General features: G+C 43.4%; 1 protein-coding gene and 1 non-coding gene across 2 annotated transcripts in view; both read right to left on the bottom strand.

Moving 5' to 3' along the window:
* The window catches only part of SLC25A16 (solute carrier family 25 member 16), a 28713-nt gene extending 22325 nt beyond the window's left edge, over window positions 1-6388 (bottom strand). Inside the window, exons 1-2 of the mRNA XM_068982166.1 lie at window positions 6265-6388; window positions 174-266 (exon numbers count right to left, since the gene is read on the bottom strand). Of these exons, the coding sequence (XP_068838267.1) occupies window positions 174-266; window positions 6265-6388 (217 nt within the window). The remainder of the gene's footprint in view (window positions 1-173; window positions 267-6264) is intronic.
* A 3843-nt stretch (window positions 6389-10231) lies between these two features.
* Window positions 10232-10303, bottom strand: TRNAC-ACA (transfer RNA cysteine (anticodon ACA)). Its single transcript has one exon. It is a non-coding gene; the product is annotated as a tRNA-Cys (tRNA).
* Window positions 10304-18087: the final 7784 nt, after the last annotated feature.

Below are 18087 nucleotides of genomic sequence, written 5' to 3'. Positions count from 1 at the left end.
ATAACCACTATCGCAAATGAAAATATTAAAATGGTAACAGCTACATCTCCTGTAAATTTGCCTCCAAACTTGAACTCTCTTTTGTGTCCTCTTTCCACTATAATTCACAACTAGAAACCAAGCCAGCAAATGCATAACATTTTCATTTTTATCTTCAGCATCTGTCAACTCACCCAAATGTCTGTAATGGTGGTTGTGAGCTTGTAACAAAACCTTTACTCGATCCAAGGGAGCAACTGTTGTTTTGGCACAGCATCCAGCAATACCTACAAAATTTGAAAAGATCAGGAAGACATGGCATACCATTTCTTTCCAAATAGAAATCATGATTAAATTTTGATTAAATCATGATTAAACAAATAATAAATACATAAATTTGGCTAATAAATAAATTCAGATACAACTGAACTGACTCATTGAAGAGTCTGATGCTGGGAAAGATTGAAGGCTGGAGGAGAAGGCGAAGACAGGATGAGATGGTTGGATGGCATCACCGACTCAATGGACATGAGTTCGAGTGAACTCTGGGAGTTGGTGATTGACAGGGAAGCCTGGCGTGCTGCAGTCCACAGGGTCACAAAGAGTCAGACATGACTAAGCAAGTGAACTGAACTGATTCAGCTAGCAAACTCTCTAATCTCTCATTTGATCTCCACAAAGAGAACTGCCCAGAAGCAGAGACATGAAGACGATTGGCTCCCATTCTCTATAACTTAATAATTGAGCATGTCAGGCTTGAAAATAAGTTTAAAGAGTGTAAATCTGCCCCCTAATTGCTGATGAACACTGGAATCTTGCTAAATGTGGTGATGGGACAGATACTTGGAGGTATTTACATAGCTACAAGACTCTGTTTGAAACATCTTCTTCTGGATGACTTCTCATAGAAAAAACTAAATTTTACCCATAAAATTCAGTTATTCACTTACAGTACAAGAAGTTTATTCTTACAAGTTACCCAGATTATAGTACTTTTGTTACAGAAGGCTGAACAGACTGAGACATTTTTGTGAAGTACCTTACATGTAATAACCACTCAACCAAATGAGTTTTTACTATTATAAAAAGGTAGACAAAAAAGTCCTTGGTGTCTTTTCTATGATTATGTTCAGCTCTTCATCACTGCATATTTGCTAAGAAAGATGCAAGAGTACTGGAACTTTGTGGGTCCCTTCACTACTACATTCAGTCATCCAGCAATTATGTATTTTGTCCCTACCACATGCCACTGTGCAGACATGTTGATGAGAGTAAAGTACATACATGGGCTTTAACACAAATCAGAATCCAGTTCAGCCCTACTAGCTTGGCATGCTTCTAAGGTGATAATATATGAAGACTTTTTGCTGTATACAGTTTGTGTTCCTCGAAATTCCAAATCAGGAAAGGAGTACATCCAGGCTGTATATTGTCACCCTGCTTATTTCACTTTCACTTCTATGCAGAGTACATCATGCAATATGCCAGGCTGGATGAAGCACAAGCTGGAATTAAGATTGCCAGGAGAAATATCAATAACCTCAGATATGCAGGTGGTACTACCCTTATGGCAGAAAGTGAAGAAGAACTAAAGAGCCTTTGATGAAAGTTAAAGAGGAGAGTGAAAAAGTTGGCTTAAAGCTCAACATTCAGAAAAATAAGATCATGGCATCCAGCCCCATCACTTCATGGCAAATAGATGGGGAAACAATGGAAACAGTAAGAGTCTTCATTTGGGGGGGCTCCAAAATCACTGTAGATGGTGACTGTAGCCATGAAATTAAAAGACACTTGCTCCTTGGAAGAAAAGTTATGACCAACCTAGACAGCATATTAAAAAGCAGAGACATTACTTTGGCAACAAAGTCCGTCTAGTCAAGGCTATGGTTTTCCAGTGGTCATGTATGGATGTGAGAGTTGGACTATAAAGCAAGCTGAGCACCAAAGAATTGATGCTTTAGAACTGTGTTGTTGGAGAAGACTCTTGAGAGTCCCTGGGACTGCAAGGAAATCCAACCAGTCAATCCTAAAGGAAGCCAGTCCTGAACGTTCATTGGAAGGACTGATCCTGAAGCTAAAAGTTCAATACTTTGGCCACCTGATGCGAAGAACTGACTCATTTGAAAAGATCCTGATGCTGGGAAAGATTGAGAGCAGGAGGAGAAGGAACAACAGAGGATGAGATGGTTGGATGGCATCATCAACACAATGAACATGAGTTTGAGTAGGTTCTGGGAGTTGATGATGGACAGGGAAGCCCAGTGTGCTGCAGTCCATGGGGTCACAAAGAGTTAGACACGAATGAGCAACTAAATTGAATTGAACCAAAAATTTGTATGTTGAAAACTAATTCCTAGTGATGGTATTTAGAGGTGGGAGGTGGTATTAGAGGAGGTAATTAGGACACTCATGAATGGAATTAATGCCCTTATAACAGAGGCCCCAGAGAGACTTCCCTGGTGGTCCAGTGGATAAGGCTCTGTGCTCCCTCTGAGAAAAGCAGAGGTTCCATCCCAGGTCAGGGAACTAGGATCCCACAAGCACCATCACCGCAAAAAAGAGGCCTCAGCGATATCGTTGGCCCATTGCACCATGTAAAAACACAGTGAGAAGTTGACAGCTATGATGAAGCAGGGTCTCCCCAGATAGTTGCTGGCACCATGACCTTGGACTTCCTGGTTTCAAGAACTTGGAGAAAGAAGTTTTTTCTTATGAGTTTCCCAGATTATAGTATATTTGTTACAGAAGCCTTTACAGACTAAGACACTTTTGTGAAGTAGCTTATATGTAGCAAGCACTCAACCAAATGAGTTTTTACAAAAAAGCCTTTGGTGTCTTTTCTATGATTATGTTCATCATCACATATTTGTTAAGAAAGATAAAAGAGTACTGGAATTTCGTGGGTCGCTTCACTACTACATCCCCAGAGACTAGTTCAGGGGCTGGCATTCAACAGGTACTCAATACCCATTTACTCAATGAATGAATGAATGCAGTCTTACTTTACAAAATTTTTTTAAATGTAAGACAAAATCTTTTCAAATCCACACACATTTACTTAATAGCTCAGCATGTAACTGGTGCTAAAACCCATATTCTGAGATAACCAGAAATAAGTTGCCTATTTGTACTCAAATATTGAATCCACATGTAAGCTTCTATATCAAGCTTATCTTATCTGAACTAATGGAAATAACAGTCATGGTCACTCAAAATTGAGGATAAACTAAAAATAATTTGCATTGGGGTATATTTGGTTTCAGAATAGTTTGTTATCTTCCCAGTCATTATGAATTAACCATATAAAAATTATTTAGAATCTGCTGAATAAGTAGTTTCTTTTGTAATATCTTGCTCATCATATTACTTTATGGCTCGATTAATCATTACAAAAGTCCACTGAGTTAGGTCAAGTAGCCTTTATCTTCATTTTAAGCAACTAAACTTGAGATATTTGCCAAAGACCATTGCTAATCATCAGTAAAAAAAAAACAAGTATGCTTTCCTTTGTACGAGTTACTAGGTTAAGAGATTCAACTGCAAGCACTGTGCCTAGGCTTTTTCAGGTACTTTTAAATTTAATCATTACAATTACATTCTGAGGTCAGTACTCCTTTTTTAATACTTATTTATTTATTTGGCTGTCCAAATCCACAGGGGATCTTCATTGCAGCATGCAAACTCTTAGTCTCAGGACATGGGATCTTAGTTCCATGATCCACAGAAAGGTCACCCAAATCAAACAAATGGAACATTACCAGTCTCCCAAAAGTCCCTCTCTTATACTCAAATCACTATTTGTTGCTTCTCAGAGACAACCAAATGTCCTCTGAGTTCCAACAATATGAATTTAGCTTTGGCTGTTTCTGAGCTTTATACAAATACAATCACACAGTATGTAGTGAGTGCATCTGGCTTCCTCCTGTTCATTATTACACTTGTGAGATTCATACACATTGTTGATGTGGCAGGAATTTACTCATTTTCAGTGTTATTAGCATTTCACTCTATGATAATACCATATTTCAGTTATATATTCTAACACTGATGGACATGTGGGTTGCTTCTGCTTTAGGGATAGTATGAATATCAAAAATAAGAACATAAATACCTATGTTGGGTATATACCTCAGAGTCGAACTATTGGATCATAGCTGGATCAACTGCGGGTATACAAATGCCCATAGATAACCACACAGCCAGTTCTCCAAAGTGACTGTACCAATTTGCATTACCATCAGTAGCATATGAGAGTCCTAGTTGCTAACCTGGCCTACATGTTACCAAGACTCTACTCCAGTGTCAACATCACAAAATGTAACATGCCCAAACTGAATTCCTGATCTTTCCCCACCACTATCATGAAAGCTGTTCCAACTACAGGTTGCCTGTTTTAACTTCATCCTTTCAGGTGTTCAGACCAAAATAAGTCCCCCTTGACTTCTCTTCCTTACCCTATCTCTAACCTGTCAGAAAACCATGTATTCTTTTCATATTCAGATTATCATAATTTTTCACCACCTCCCCTGCTACTAACCTGATTCAAGTACCCAACATCTAACATCTGAATTATTGTAAAAACCACCAAACTGGGCCCCCCATCTCCCGTATTTACATCCCTACAGTTATTCCCCCCAGAGCAGCCAAAAAGATCCTTTGGAAATATGTCATATCAGGCCACTTCTCTACTACAAACCTGTAATGGCTCCTTATTTCACTTCAGTAAAAATCAGAATCTTTACAGTGCTTTGCAAGACCCTTCACTTCCTGTCCCCTTTTACTTTCTAAACTCCTTGCCCCATCAATATCACTTGGCTCCAGCTGCACAGGTCTCACTGATGTTCTTTGAATGACAAGGCCCTCCTTGACTTTGAAGATTTTGCTTTAGCTTTTCTCTCCACCTGGAATCCTCCACCTTAGAAATCAACTTGCTAAATTCCCTCCCCTTTTCAAGTGTGCTTGTGTCATTCTCCCAGTGAGATGTACCACAAATTATCCTATTTAATTCTGTACCAGTTAGCTTCTCCATTTCTTTGGCCCATTATCCTTTTTACTTCTTCCCATTTCATTTGTCATCTCTAATATACCGTACAACTTATTTTTTTCATGTTGTTCATTGTCTTTCTCACCACAAGTCCCCAACCAATATAAACTCTAGGATCCTTGTTTTGTTCCCTGATGTACACTGAGCTTGTAACAGAAACAGAGCAGGCACTCAAATATTTCCTTGTATAAATAATGACCTTTTAATCAGCTGCTGCTGCTGCTAAGTCGCTTCAGTCCCGTGTCTGACTCTGTGTGACCCCACAGATGGCAGCCCACCAGGCTCCCTTGTCCCTGGGATTCTCCAGGCAAGAACACTGGAGTGGGTTGCCATTTCCTTCTCCAATGTATGAAAGTGAAAAGTGAAAGTGAAGTCGCTCAGTGGTTCCAACTCTTCCTGACCCCATGGACTGCAGCCTACCAGGCTCCTCCATCCATGGGATTTTCCAGGCAAGAGTACTGGAGCGGGTTGTCATTGCCTTCTCCGTTTTTATCAGCAGAACAAAATAATTATTAATACTACTGCAATGTACACATATCTTTCTACAAGTGCTTATAATGTGAAATTTTAAAAAGTCCCAGCCTTAAAAATTAAGTGATGACAACCCAGCCAATTAAGAGAGGGTAGAGACTGAAATATCTCTTTATGGGAAAGCAGAAGAAATTTCTGAGAGATAACATGAAACTTCCGGCCCCACATTCACACCAACAGTAGGGTTGCACCAGCTACATGTCAAGTAGCTATTGCACAGTTTGCTAGAACCACCGGAACCAGTTTTGGTTGTAGACAGTTTTGCACAATTTCCCAGTCATTCTTAAACAGCTGTCTTCCAGTATTTGCTTTTTTTTTTTCTTTCTTTTAAGCAAAGCAAACAGCAAAATCCAATTCTACACTCGATCGTGCGCAGTCTCTATAAAGAAAAGGAGTGCCCAGCATGTTTCACTGAAATCCTGGGGTCCTTTACGGGGCTCCCCTCTTTTCCCTGCTATTCAACCTTGAAGAATGGGTGCCTGGTTATGCCCTTTCACATCCCCAGCCTATCCTCGAGGCCGTTTCTCCCCAGAATCCTGCTGTCACTAGTCCAGTGATTATGAGAGATTACAGCGGGTCGGGCAAACACCTAGCTGGGCACTGGAGCAGCCAGAGTCTAAGAATGTCATCTCTGCTGTTTACACCCGATCTGCCCGGGATGCCGCCCTGGCCACTCCGCGCGCGGCCAGGTCCCCCAGGGGGTCACCCACCTCCAGCCAGGAAGGAGCGTAGCCAGTAGAAGTCTCGGCGGGCGGCGGGCCCTCCGGCTCCTGCCGCCTGCGGCATCGCGGGAGGTGGCTCGGCGGCTGCCAGGGCCGCCGCCGCCGCCGCCATCAGGACCAGGGCCGCGTCGGGAGCTTTGGTCGTCAATTTACAACCCAAGGGCCCTAGCCATGGACGGAGCAGGCAGTGACAGGCCACCGACCGCCGCGCGGGCGGGGCGGAATACCACGAGCAGCACCGCGCGGCGCGGGCTGATGGCGTAACCAGAGGCGGGGCCTGGGTCGAGGCCCGCTGGGGGAGTCGCCCCGGCAGGACGCCTCCCCTTCACCCAGCTTCACCCCACATCCCTACTTCTGGCTTCGCTTTCCAGGCCTCTTCTGTTACAGACAGAAGAAGGGAAGTATGGCTAGGGGAGAAGATCCTTTCCAAACTCGCCGCCTCGGAAAGCTCTCTCCCGTCCTGTAACCGTCCGTTGGGCTCCTTTTGAACTCCCTAAAATGAACCTTTTCAGAACCAAATTTCGGTTCTTCACTCCTTCCAGGAACTTATGAAATTGTACTCACATTGCACACTCTTTCTCACCAAATCAGTTCTGCCTTCTCTGAACTTCTTAATGAGCCTCAGTTTCTGCCTCCCTAACCCCCTACTAGGAGAAGGCAATGGCACCCCACTCCAGTACTCTTGCCTGGAAAATCCCATGGACGGAGGAGCCTGGAAGGCTGCAGTCCATGGGGTCGCTGAGGGTCGGACATGACTGAAGTGACTTAGCAGCAGCAGCATCAACCCCCTCGGTTCAGTTCAGTTCAGTTCAGTCGCTCAATTCCATTCCCATCAGCTCTGCCAAAGAAATAATTGCTAAAGCAAGATCTTTCTTTGGGGCCCTAGGAATTACACAAATACTTCTGCTTTGCCAGGACTTTCTGAATCTGTGCCTTCTGCTTTGCTCTGGATTTCTGCCCTATTCCCCACCAACTCCTAAAGTCCCAGGAACTTCCAAGTTTCTTCTCCCTGGTCCCACTGCATCATAGACTGTCTTTTTAAACCACCCCTTATCTGGCACTATTCTCTTCCTGAGCATCCCTCATCAACTCTAAGTTGACCAAAATTTATTCCTATTCACTGTGACCAAAGTTGTTCTGAACTTTTATCCTCTCAGAAAGTATCTATTAAGATTTTTGTTAGTATTTACTCCAACCTTTCCTATTTTTGACACTGGTTCCCCATTTCTCTTTCTATGGATAAGCCTCGGCAAAGTCCTTCTAGCGAATATTTATCACTAATGAAGAGTTCAGATTTCAAACTTGTTTTTTCCCATTTTCCTCATACTCAATTTCCACCAGAAAATACTATCATTATTTATAATTTGCCTGTCTAATGTGAAGAATTTAAAGGCCCTGAAAGTGTGGATGGTTGCAGAACATTGTGATTGTAATTAATGCTACTGAATTGTACACTTAAAAATGGTTAAAATGGTAAATTTTTTGTGAAGTATGTTTTATTACAATTAAAAAGTACAAGAAAAACTTCCATAAGATTTTTTTATATATCAAAAAAGAGAAAGATCTATGCTTTCTTATTAAATAACTAGCAAAATTGTCTGGTTGCTAGTCCTAACATGTTGTTTTGGTTTTTTTTTTCCCTGTCCTGTAAGCTGTACTGGTATCTCCTCTCATCTATTTCCATTTCAAATGAAACATACCTTATAGATTTAAATTATCACATAATGGCCCTCAACTCCAAAACTGAGTCCAGGTCCAAGATGGAAAGTTTATACACATGATAACTGACAGGTCTAGTGACTTTAAATAGCCAATTATTTCTTCTCTACTCAGCTGGCTACTCTATTAAACTACTCAACCTACAAATGTTACTATACACAACTCTCAGAGATCTTACCCAACCTTAGAGTTTTAAATTATTCTTGCCTGGAAAATCCCATGGACAGAGGAGCCTGGTGGGCTACAGTCCATGGGATCGCAAGAGTTGGACGCTACTTAGCGACTAACCCACCACCATAAGAGTTTTAAATAGCATTTACAGGTTGATGGGGCTTCCCCTGTGGTTCAGCTGATAAAGAATCCACCTGCAATGTGGGATACCTGGGTTCGATCCCCAGGTTGGTTAGATCCCTGGAGAAGGAAATGACAACCCACTCCAGTACTCTTGCCTGGAGAAATCCATGGACAGAGGAGTGAAACAGGCTGCAGTCCATGGAATCGCAAAGAGTCGGACATGACTGTGTGACTAACTTTCACTTTTTATAGGTTGATGACTCCCAATCTCCAGCCCTTCCCACTCACTCTCCAACTGTATTGATTCATATTTCCCATTTCACCACTTGTTTATGTAATTGGCATCTATTTGCCACTGGTGGTGTTTTAACACTAAGTCATGTCCAACTCTTGCGACCCTATGGACTGTAGCCTGCCAGGCTCCTCTCTCTATGGGATTTCCCAGGCCAGAATACTAAAGTGTGTTGCCCTTTCCTTCTCCAGGGGATCTTCCTGACCCAGGAATCCAACCCAGGTCTCCTGCATTTCAGGAGATCTCTTGCACTGCCCCCAGGTTCTTTACTGACTGAGCCACCATATTCAAAACTAAATTCCTCATCTTTCTTCGCAAACATGCTATACGTGCAACCTTTCCCCATTTCATTAAATCACAACTCCATTGTCAGTCCATAAAGCTTGACTAATTTCCCAAATAATCTCCCTACTTTCTATTGCTTTCTACTGTCTATTCCCAAGATGGCAATCAAATCAGTTTTTTAAAACCTAAACCATATCTTCTCACATCTTATCCCAAAACCCTTTGGTGGCTTCCCATATCACTTGGGGAATTCCTACAATGGTTTACTGTTATGTCTCTGACCTCAATGCCTAGAAGTTCCTTCAGTTACACTGGCTTCTTTGTTCCTCATAAATACCTGGCGTGCCTCTCCCAGGGCTTTGCACAAGCTGTTATTTCTACCTGTACCTCTTTACCCCTAGATATTCCATGTAACTTCCTCCAATCTCCTGCTTCAGATTTTATACATATGTAAGCTTGTCAACCTCCAGGTCTTGTTTTTGCTGACTGTATACAGCTTCTCCATCTTTGGCTACCTCTGTTTCATCCACTATGCTGAAGCCTTTGACTGTGTGGGTCATAACAAACTGTGGAAAGTTCTTAAAGAGACAGGAATACCAGACCGTCTTAACTGGAGAAAATTGTGTGCCAGTCAAGAAGCAACAGTTAGAACCCTGTATGGAACTGCTTGGTTGAGGACTGAGAAAGAAGTATGATAGGACTGTCTGTTGTCACCCTGTTTATTTAACCTATATGCTGAGCACATCATAGGAAATGCTCGGCTGAATGAGGTAAAAGCGGGGAATCAACATAGGCATGAGAAACATCAGCAACCTCAGATATGCAGATAATACCACTCTAAAGGCAGAAAGTGAAGAGGAACTAAAGAACCTCTTGATGAGGGTGAAGGAGGAGAGTGAAAAATTTAGCTTAAAACTATTAGTAAAACTAAGATTATGACATCTGGCCCCATTACTTCATGGCAAATAGAAGGGGAAAGGTGGAAGCAGTGACAAGATTTTCTCTTCTTGGGCTCTAAAATCACTGCAGATGGTGACTGCAGCCATGAAATCAGAAGACGATTGCTTCTTGGCAGGAAAGCTATGACAAACCTATACAGTGTGTTGAAAAGCAGAGACATCACTCTCCCAACAAAAGTGCATAAAGTCAAGGCAATGGTCTTCCCAGTAGTCATGTACAGTTGTGAGAGTTGGACTGTAAAGAAGGCAGAGCGCCAAAGAATAGATGCCTTCGAACTGTGGTGCTGGAGAAGCCTCCTGAAAACCTTTGCGGCCCCATGGACTGTAGCCTACCAGACTCCTCCGTCCATGGGATTTTCCAGGCAAGAGCACTGGAGTGGGTTGCCATTTTCTTCTCCAGGGGATCTTCCCAACCCAGGGATCGAACCTGGGTCTCCCGCATTGTAGGCAGACGCTTTACCACCTGAGCCACCAGGGAAGTTGGAAGGACTGATGCTGAAGCTAAAGCTCCAGTATTTTGGTCGCCTGATGCAAACAGCCAGCTCATTGGAAAAGTCTCTAATGCTGGGAAAAATTGAGGGCAGAAGGAAAAGAGGGCATCAGAGCATGAGATGGCTGGATGACATCACTGGTGCAATGGACATGAACTTGGGTAAACTCTGGGAGATGGTGAGGGACAGAGAGGCCTGGCATGCTGCAGTCCATTGGGTCGCAAAGAGTTGGACACTACTGGGAGACTGAACAGCTAGCTTCTCAAGGAGGCTCTTCCTAATTGTAATATTTAAAATTACTACCCACTTCACCCTCTCCCCTACCAAAACTCATTCTCTTCTTTTCCTTCTCAATCTAATCACACTAGGACCACAGCCTTGTCTAACTCAATGAAACCAAGCCATGCCTGTGGGGAAACCCAAGACGGGTGGGTCATGGTGGAGAGGTCTGACAGATTGTGGTCCACTGGAGAAGGGAATGGCAAACCACTTCAGTATTCTTGCCTTGAGAACCCCATGAACAGTATGAAAAGGCAAAATGATAGGATACTGAAAGAGGTACTCCCCAGGTCAGTAGGTGCCCAATATGCTACTGGAGGTCAGTGGAGAAATAACTCCAGAAAGAATGAAGTGTTGGAGCCAAAGCAAAAACAATATCCAGCGGTGGATGTGACTGGTGATAGAAGCAAGGCCTGATGCTGTAAAGAGCAATATTGCATAGGAACCTGGAATGTCAGGTCCATGAATCAAGGCAAATTGGAAGTGGTCAAATAGGAGATGGAAGAGTGAAGGTCGACATTCTAGGAATCAGCGAACTAAAATGGACTGGAATGGGTGAATTTAACTCAGATGACCATTATATCTACTACTGCAGGCAAGAATCCCTAAGAAGAAATGGAGTAGCCATCATGGTCAACAGAAGAGTCTGAAATGCAGTACTTGGATGCAATCTCAAAAACGACAGGATGATCTCTGTTTGTTTCCAAGGCAAACCATTCAATATCACAGTAATCCAAGTCTATGCCCCAACCAGTAACGCTGAAGAAGCTGAAGTTGAACAGTTCTATGAAGACCTACAAGACCTTTTAGAACTAACAACCAAAAAAGATGTCCTTTTCATTATAGGGGACTAGAATGCAAAAGTAAGAAGTCAAGAAGCACCTGGAGTAACAGGCAAATTTGGCCTGGGAATATGGAATGAAGCAGGGCAAAGACTAATAGAGTTTTGCCAAGAAAATGCACTGGTCATAGCAAACACCCTCTTCCAACAACACAAGAGAAGACTCTACACATGGACATCACCAGATGGTCAACAGTGAAATCAGATTGATTATATTCTCTGCAGCAAAAGATGGAGAAGCTCTATACAATCAACAAAAACAAGACCAGGAGCTGACTGTGGCTCAGATCATGAACGCCTTATTACCAAATTAAGACTCAAATTAAAGAAAACAGGGAAAACCAGTAGACCATCAGGTATGACTTCAATCAAATCCCTTATGATTATTCAGTGGAAGTGAGAAATAGATTTAAGGGCCTAGATCTGATAGATAGAGTGCCTGATGAACTATGGACGGAGGTTTGTGACATTGTACAGGAGACAGGGATCAAGACCATCCCCATGGAAAAGAAATGCAAAAAAGCAAAGTGGCTGTCTGGGGAAGCCTTACAAATAGCTGTGAAAAGAAGAGAAGCGAAAAGCAAAGGAGAAAAGGAAAGATATAAGCATCTGAATGCAGAGTTTCAAGGAATAGTAAGAAGAGATAAGAAAGGCTTCTTCAGCGATCAATGCAAAGAAATAGAGGAAAACAACAGAATGGGAAAGACTAGAGATCTCTTCAAGAAAATTAGAGATACCAAGGGAATATTTCATGCAAAGATGGACTCGATAAAGGACAGAAATGGTCTGGACCTAACAGAAGCAGAAGATATTAAGAAGAGATGGCAAGAATACACAGAAGAACTGTACAAAAAGGATCTTCATGACAGAGATAATCACGATGGTGTGATCACTCATCTAGAGCCAGACATCCTGGAATGTGAAGTCAAGTGGGCCTTCGAAGGCATCACTACGAACAAAGCTAGTGGAGGTGATGGAATTCCAGTAGAGCTATTTCAAATCCTGAAAGATGATGCTGTGAAAGTGCTGCACTCAATACGCCAGCAAATTTGGAAAACTCAGCAGTGGCCACAGGACTGGAAAGGGTCAGTTTTCATTCCAATCCCAAAGAAAGGCAATGCCAAAGAATGCTCAAACTACCGCACAATTGCACTCATCTCACACACTAGTCAAGTAATGCTCAAAATTCTCCAAGCCAGGCTTCAGCAATACGTGAACCGTGAACTTCCTGATGTTCAAGCTGGTTTTAGAAAAGGCAGAGGAACCAGAGATCAAATTGCCAACATCCGTTGGATCATGGAAAAAGCAAGAGAGTTCCAGAAAAACATCTATTTCTGCTTTCTTGACTATGCCAAAGCCTTTGACTGTGTGGATCACAATAAACTGTGGAAAATTCTTCAAGAGATGGGAATACCAGACCACCTAACCTGCCTCTTGAGAAATCTGTATGCAGGTCAGGAAGCAACAGTTAGAACTGGACATGGAACAACAGACTGGTTCCAACTAGGAAAAGGAGTATGTCAAGGCTGTATATTGTCACCCTGCTTATTTAACTTATATGCAGAGTACACCATGAGAAACGCTGGACTGGAAGAAACACAAGCTGGAATCAAGATTGCCGGGAGAAATATCAATAACGTCAGATATGCAGATGACACCACCCTTATGGCAGAAAGTGAAGAGGAACTAAAAAGCCTCTTGATGAAAGTTAAAGTGGAGAGTGAGAAAGTTGGCTTAAAGCTCAACATTCAGAAAACGAAGATCATGGCATCCGGTCCCATCACTTCATGGGAAATAGATGGGGAAACAGTGGAAACAGTGTCAGACTTTATTTTTGGGGGCTCCAAAATCACTGCAGATGGTGATTGCAGCCATGAAATTAAAAGACGCTTACTCCTTGGAAGAAAAGTTATGACCAACCTAGATAGCATATTCAAAAGCAGAGACATTATTTTGCTGACTAAGGTCCGTCATGTATGGATGTGAGAGTTGGACTGTGAAGAAGGCTGAGCGCTGAAGAATTGATGCTTTTGAACTGTGGTGTTGGAGAAGACTCTTGAGAGTCCCTTGGACTGCAAGGAGATCCAACCAGTCCATTCTAAAGGAGATCAACCTGGGGATTTCTTTGGAAGGAATGATGCTAAAGCTGAAACTCCAGTACTTTGGACACCTCATGCGAAGAGTTGACTCATTGGAGAAGACTTTGATGCTGGGAGGGATTGGGGCCAGGAGGAGAAGGGGACAACCGAGGATGAGATGGCTGGACGGCATCACTGACTCGATGGACCCGAGTCTGAGTGAACTCTGGGAGTTGGTGATGGACAGGGAGGCCTGGCGTGCTGCAATTCATGGGGTTGCAAAGAGTCAGACACGACTGAGCGACTGACTGAACTGAAATGAACTGAACCGAACTGAACCCACTTCACCCTCACCTCTACCAAAACTCATTCTCTTCTTTTCCTTTTTTAAGATGAAAAGGAAAGAGTGGCTTTATTACTTTTCCAAGTAAAGGGGGAATATAGTAGGCTAGTGCCTCAAGGACTGTGCCTCCATCCCTGGTGAGGATATGTGTCAGTTGCTCAGTCATGTCCAACTCTTAGTGACCCTATTCTATAGCCCGCTGGGCTTCTGCGTCCATGGGGATTCTCCAGACAAGAATACTGGAGTGGGTTGCTATGCCCTTCTCCAGGGGACCTTCCCAACGCAGGGATCGAACCAGGGTCTCCTACATTGCAGGAGGATCCTTTACTTTTTGAGCCACCATGGAAGCCTAGGTAGAGATTATATAGTCAGGCAAGGGTATGTGATAAGGATCAAGGCAGTAATAGTCTTCATTCCTTCTTCTGCAAAGTTTCAAAGGGGTGAGGTTGCTGACAAGATTAGGATGTGTGCAGTGCTGGCTGGAACTCCTTAATCTTGATGAACCTCTTTGGTCCCTTTAATCTTGCCTCAGGTGGTTTCCTGGCTGCTTCTCCTTTGATTCCCAACTGTTCTGCCCTTAGGAACTCAAAGAAGGTCATAGAGGCTGGAGTCTTGCTCTGGGGTGATCAAAGAGAGTTCCCTGGGTACAGGCAGACCACTGGAGCAGGGGTGATGGAAAACTGTAGGATGAGGAGCTCTTGAGGGTCCTTGAAAGCCTTCTTCAAAGCTGTGCTGCTTCCCTGAGCTGTGGGGGAGGGGAGCGTGCAGAGGTCACTGTAGTGGTGACCCAGTGACTCCTGGAAGGTTGGTGCCTGGCCTGGAAGCCCAGCTCTGTGGCTTATTTGATAAATACACCCTCCTCCCCCGAGCTTGGAGCCCCTTCATAATTTGAGGCAGTTCCCCCAACCCATGCCAATCACTCCAGGAGTAAGATATGCTCTGTGGGCCTCAGCAAGGCAACACCAGGAACTGAGTCTTAGGTGCTAGTCCTGAGGCCAGGAGCCAAGAGCCAAGTCTCCTGGGGCCTGAGAGGGAGACAGGAGGGGCAGGGAGGAGACAGGGAGAGGACCAGTGACTCTTGTGCCTGTTTTACAGGCGAGGACACTGGGTCCTGAGGGGCAGTGATCCAGCAGGGCTGCCCCAGGACTAAGGTGACTAGATATTTTCAAGCACTGAAGCCCACAGCCTTCTTGCTAAGTTGAATCACTAATGTGGCCCTCTTGCCTTAGAACTGATCCTCCCTGTTTGGTGTCCTTCAGCCTGGTCAGTGGCCTGCAGGTGGCACTGAACCCTGGGGATCTGATCTCATGGCTAGGGCCCCTGTGCAAAGAGAGGAGGAGGGGGAGAGAAAAGAGGGAGGGAGGAGGAAAACAGAAGGAAAGAAGGGAACAGAAGCTCATTGTCTCTTTTGTCTTCTTTTTTCTCTCCCTTAGTTTTTTTTCATGGTACTTATCAGTGCTAATTAAATATATATATTGGATTCCCCTCTTAACTCAGCTGGTAAAGTATCGCCTGCAATGCAGGAGACCCCAGTTCAATTCCTGGGTCAGGAAGATCCCCTGGAGAAGGGAATGGCAACCCATTCCAGTATTCTTGCCTGGAGAATCCCTTGGATAGAGGAGCCTGACAGGCTACAGTCCATGGGGTTGCAAGGAGTCAGACATGACTGAGCGACTAACATTTTCACTTTCTTCCAGAGCACAACTGGTTTTTCCAGTAGTCGTGTATGGATGTGAGAGCTGGGCCATAAAAAAGGCTGAGCCCCCCAAAATTGATACTTTCACACTATGGTGCTGGAGAAGACTCTTGAGAGTCCCTTGGACAGCAAGGAAATCAAACCAGTCAATCCTAAAGGAAATCATCCCTGAATATTCATTGGAAGGACTGATTCTGAAGCTGAAGCTCCAATACTTTGATGCGAAGAGGCCATTCACTGGAAAAGACCCTGATGCTGCGAAAGATTGAGGGCAAGAGGAGAAGGGAGCGACAGAGGATAAGATGGTTGGATGGTATCACTGACTCAGTGGACATGAGTTTGAGCTAACTCAGGGAGATAGTTAAATACAGGGAAGCCTGGCATGCTGTAGTTTATGGGGTCACAGAGAGCCAGACACAACTTGGCAACTGAACAACAATAAGAGTTGAGACACAGTAGTTGTGGTACATGGGTTTAGCTACTCTGCAACATGTAGGATCTTCCTGGACCAGAGATTAAACCCATATCTGCTACATTGGCAAGTGAATTCATTACCTCTGAGCCACCAGAGAAGCCTGTAAAATGGTTTTATTATCAGTGTCCCCCTTCTAGCATGTGAGCTCCATGGAGGTAGGAATTATCTGTTTTGTTTGTTTGCTATGGAAACAAACAAAACAGATAATTCCCTGCTGGCTCAGAGGTTAAAGTGTCTGCCTGCAACGCGGGAGACCTGAGTTCAATCCCTGGGTCGGGAAGATCCCCTGGAGAAGGAAATGGCAACCCATTCCAGTATTCTTGCCTGGAGAATCCCATGGATGGAGGAACTTGGTGGGCTACAGTCCACGGGGTCGCAAAGAGTCAGACACAACTGAGCGACTTCACTTTCACTTTTCACTTTGACACTGAATAGATAGTAAATAATGATGGCTCTACTTAAAGACCAACCTTTTCTATGACGTTCAGTTCTAGAATATCTAAAACTAGTGGCCAGAGGCTAAAGAAATGGAGAAAAACTAATCCTTTCCCTAGATTAATATACTATTTCACGGGATGAATGTGCACCTAATAGTAAAATAAATATACACAAATAAAAAGTAAGGATACAGAAGAAAAATCTATCATATTTGTCACAGGTCACCCAGGAAGGATATGCAGATGACATCACCCTTATGACAGAAAGCAAAGAAGAAGAGCCTCTTGATGAAAGTGTAAGAGAAGAGTGAAAAAGTTGGCTTTGAACTAACATTCAGAAAACTAAGATCATGGCATCTGGTCCTATCACTTCATGGCAAATAGATGGGGAAACAGTGGAAACCGTGCCAGACTTTATTTTTCTGGGCTCCAAAATCACTGCAGATGGTGACTGCAGCCATGAAATAAAAAGATGCTTACTCCTTAGAAGAAAAGTTATGACCAACCTAGACAGCATATTAGAAAGCAGAGACACTACTTTCCCAACATAGGTCTGTCTAGTCAAAGCTATGGTTTTTCCAGTAGTCATGTATGGATGTGAGAGCCGGACTATAAAGAAAGCTGAGTGCTGAAGAATTGATGCTTTTGAACTGTGGTGTTGGAGAAGACTTTTGAGAGTCCCTTGGACTGACTGCAAGGAGATCCAACTAGTCCATCCAGAAGGAAATAAGTCCTGAATATTCATTGGAAGGACTGATGCTGAAGCTGAAGCTGCAATACTTTGACCACCTGACGTGAAGAACTGACTCATTTGAAAAGACCCCAATGCTGGGAAAGATTGAAGGCAAGAGGAGAAGGGGATGACAGAGGATGAGATGGTTGGATAGCATCACCGACTCAATGGGCATGAGTTTGAGTGGACTCTGAGAGTTGGTGATGGATAGGGAGGCCTGGCGTGCTGCAGTCCATGGTGCAGCAAAGAGTCAGACAGGTTTGAGTGACTGAACTGAACTGAACCTGGGAAGGAGATAATTGAACTGTCTTTTGACACAGCTAAACATTGGGCAGGGCAACACACATACCTATATACACACAGGTTGCACAGACACACACATAAAGAAGCTCAACTTGTTCAAAAAACAAAGAATTATCCAGTTTGCCTCCGTTAAGATCCTTCACCCCTTCTCCATGACTCCCTAACATTTGTATGGCAGACCACTGACCAATAACATTAGAGAAATAAGGTTATATCATGAACAGTTTCAATCTTCAGCTAAAGAGTTTAGACTCAATTCAGTGGCTAATGAGAAACTAATAACAACTGTGTTTTAGACGAATCAATCTGGAAAAGATGAAATGATAATTGGGAAGACAGACACTGACAGATAGGACAGAAAAGAAGCGAGATAGGAAGCCTTTGCAATCTTCCAGACAGAGAGTTGGTGACAGCATGAAAACACGATCAGAAAGAAAATAGATGGAAAACATAGAACCTTTTGTGCTTGCTAAGAAATTAGATATGGAAGGTAAGGCATAGGATAAGTCAAAACTGCTTCAGGTTTTGCTAGGGCGGTTAAGAGACTTGATGGAGAATTAACAGAAGAGGGAAAACAGAAAGAGGG

This window comes from Capricornis sumatraensis, chromosome 10 (assembly GCF_032405125.1).
Source record: "Capricornis sumatraensis isolate serow.1 chromosome 10, serow.2, whole genome shotgun sequence".
Lineage (NCBI taxonomy): Eukaryota > Metazoa > Chordata > Mammalia > Artiodactyla > Bovidae > Capricornis > Capricornis sumatraensis.
This window is presented reverse-complemented; position numbering and strand designations above follow the sequence as displayed.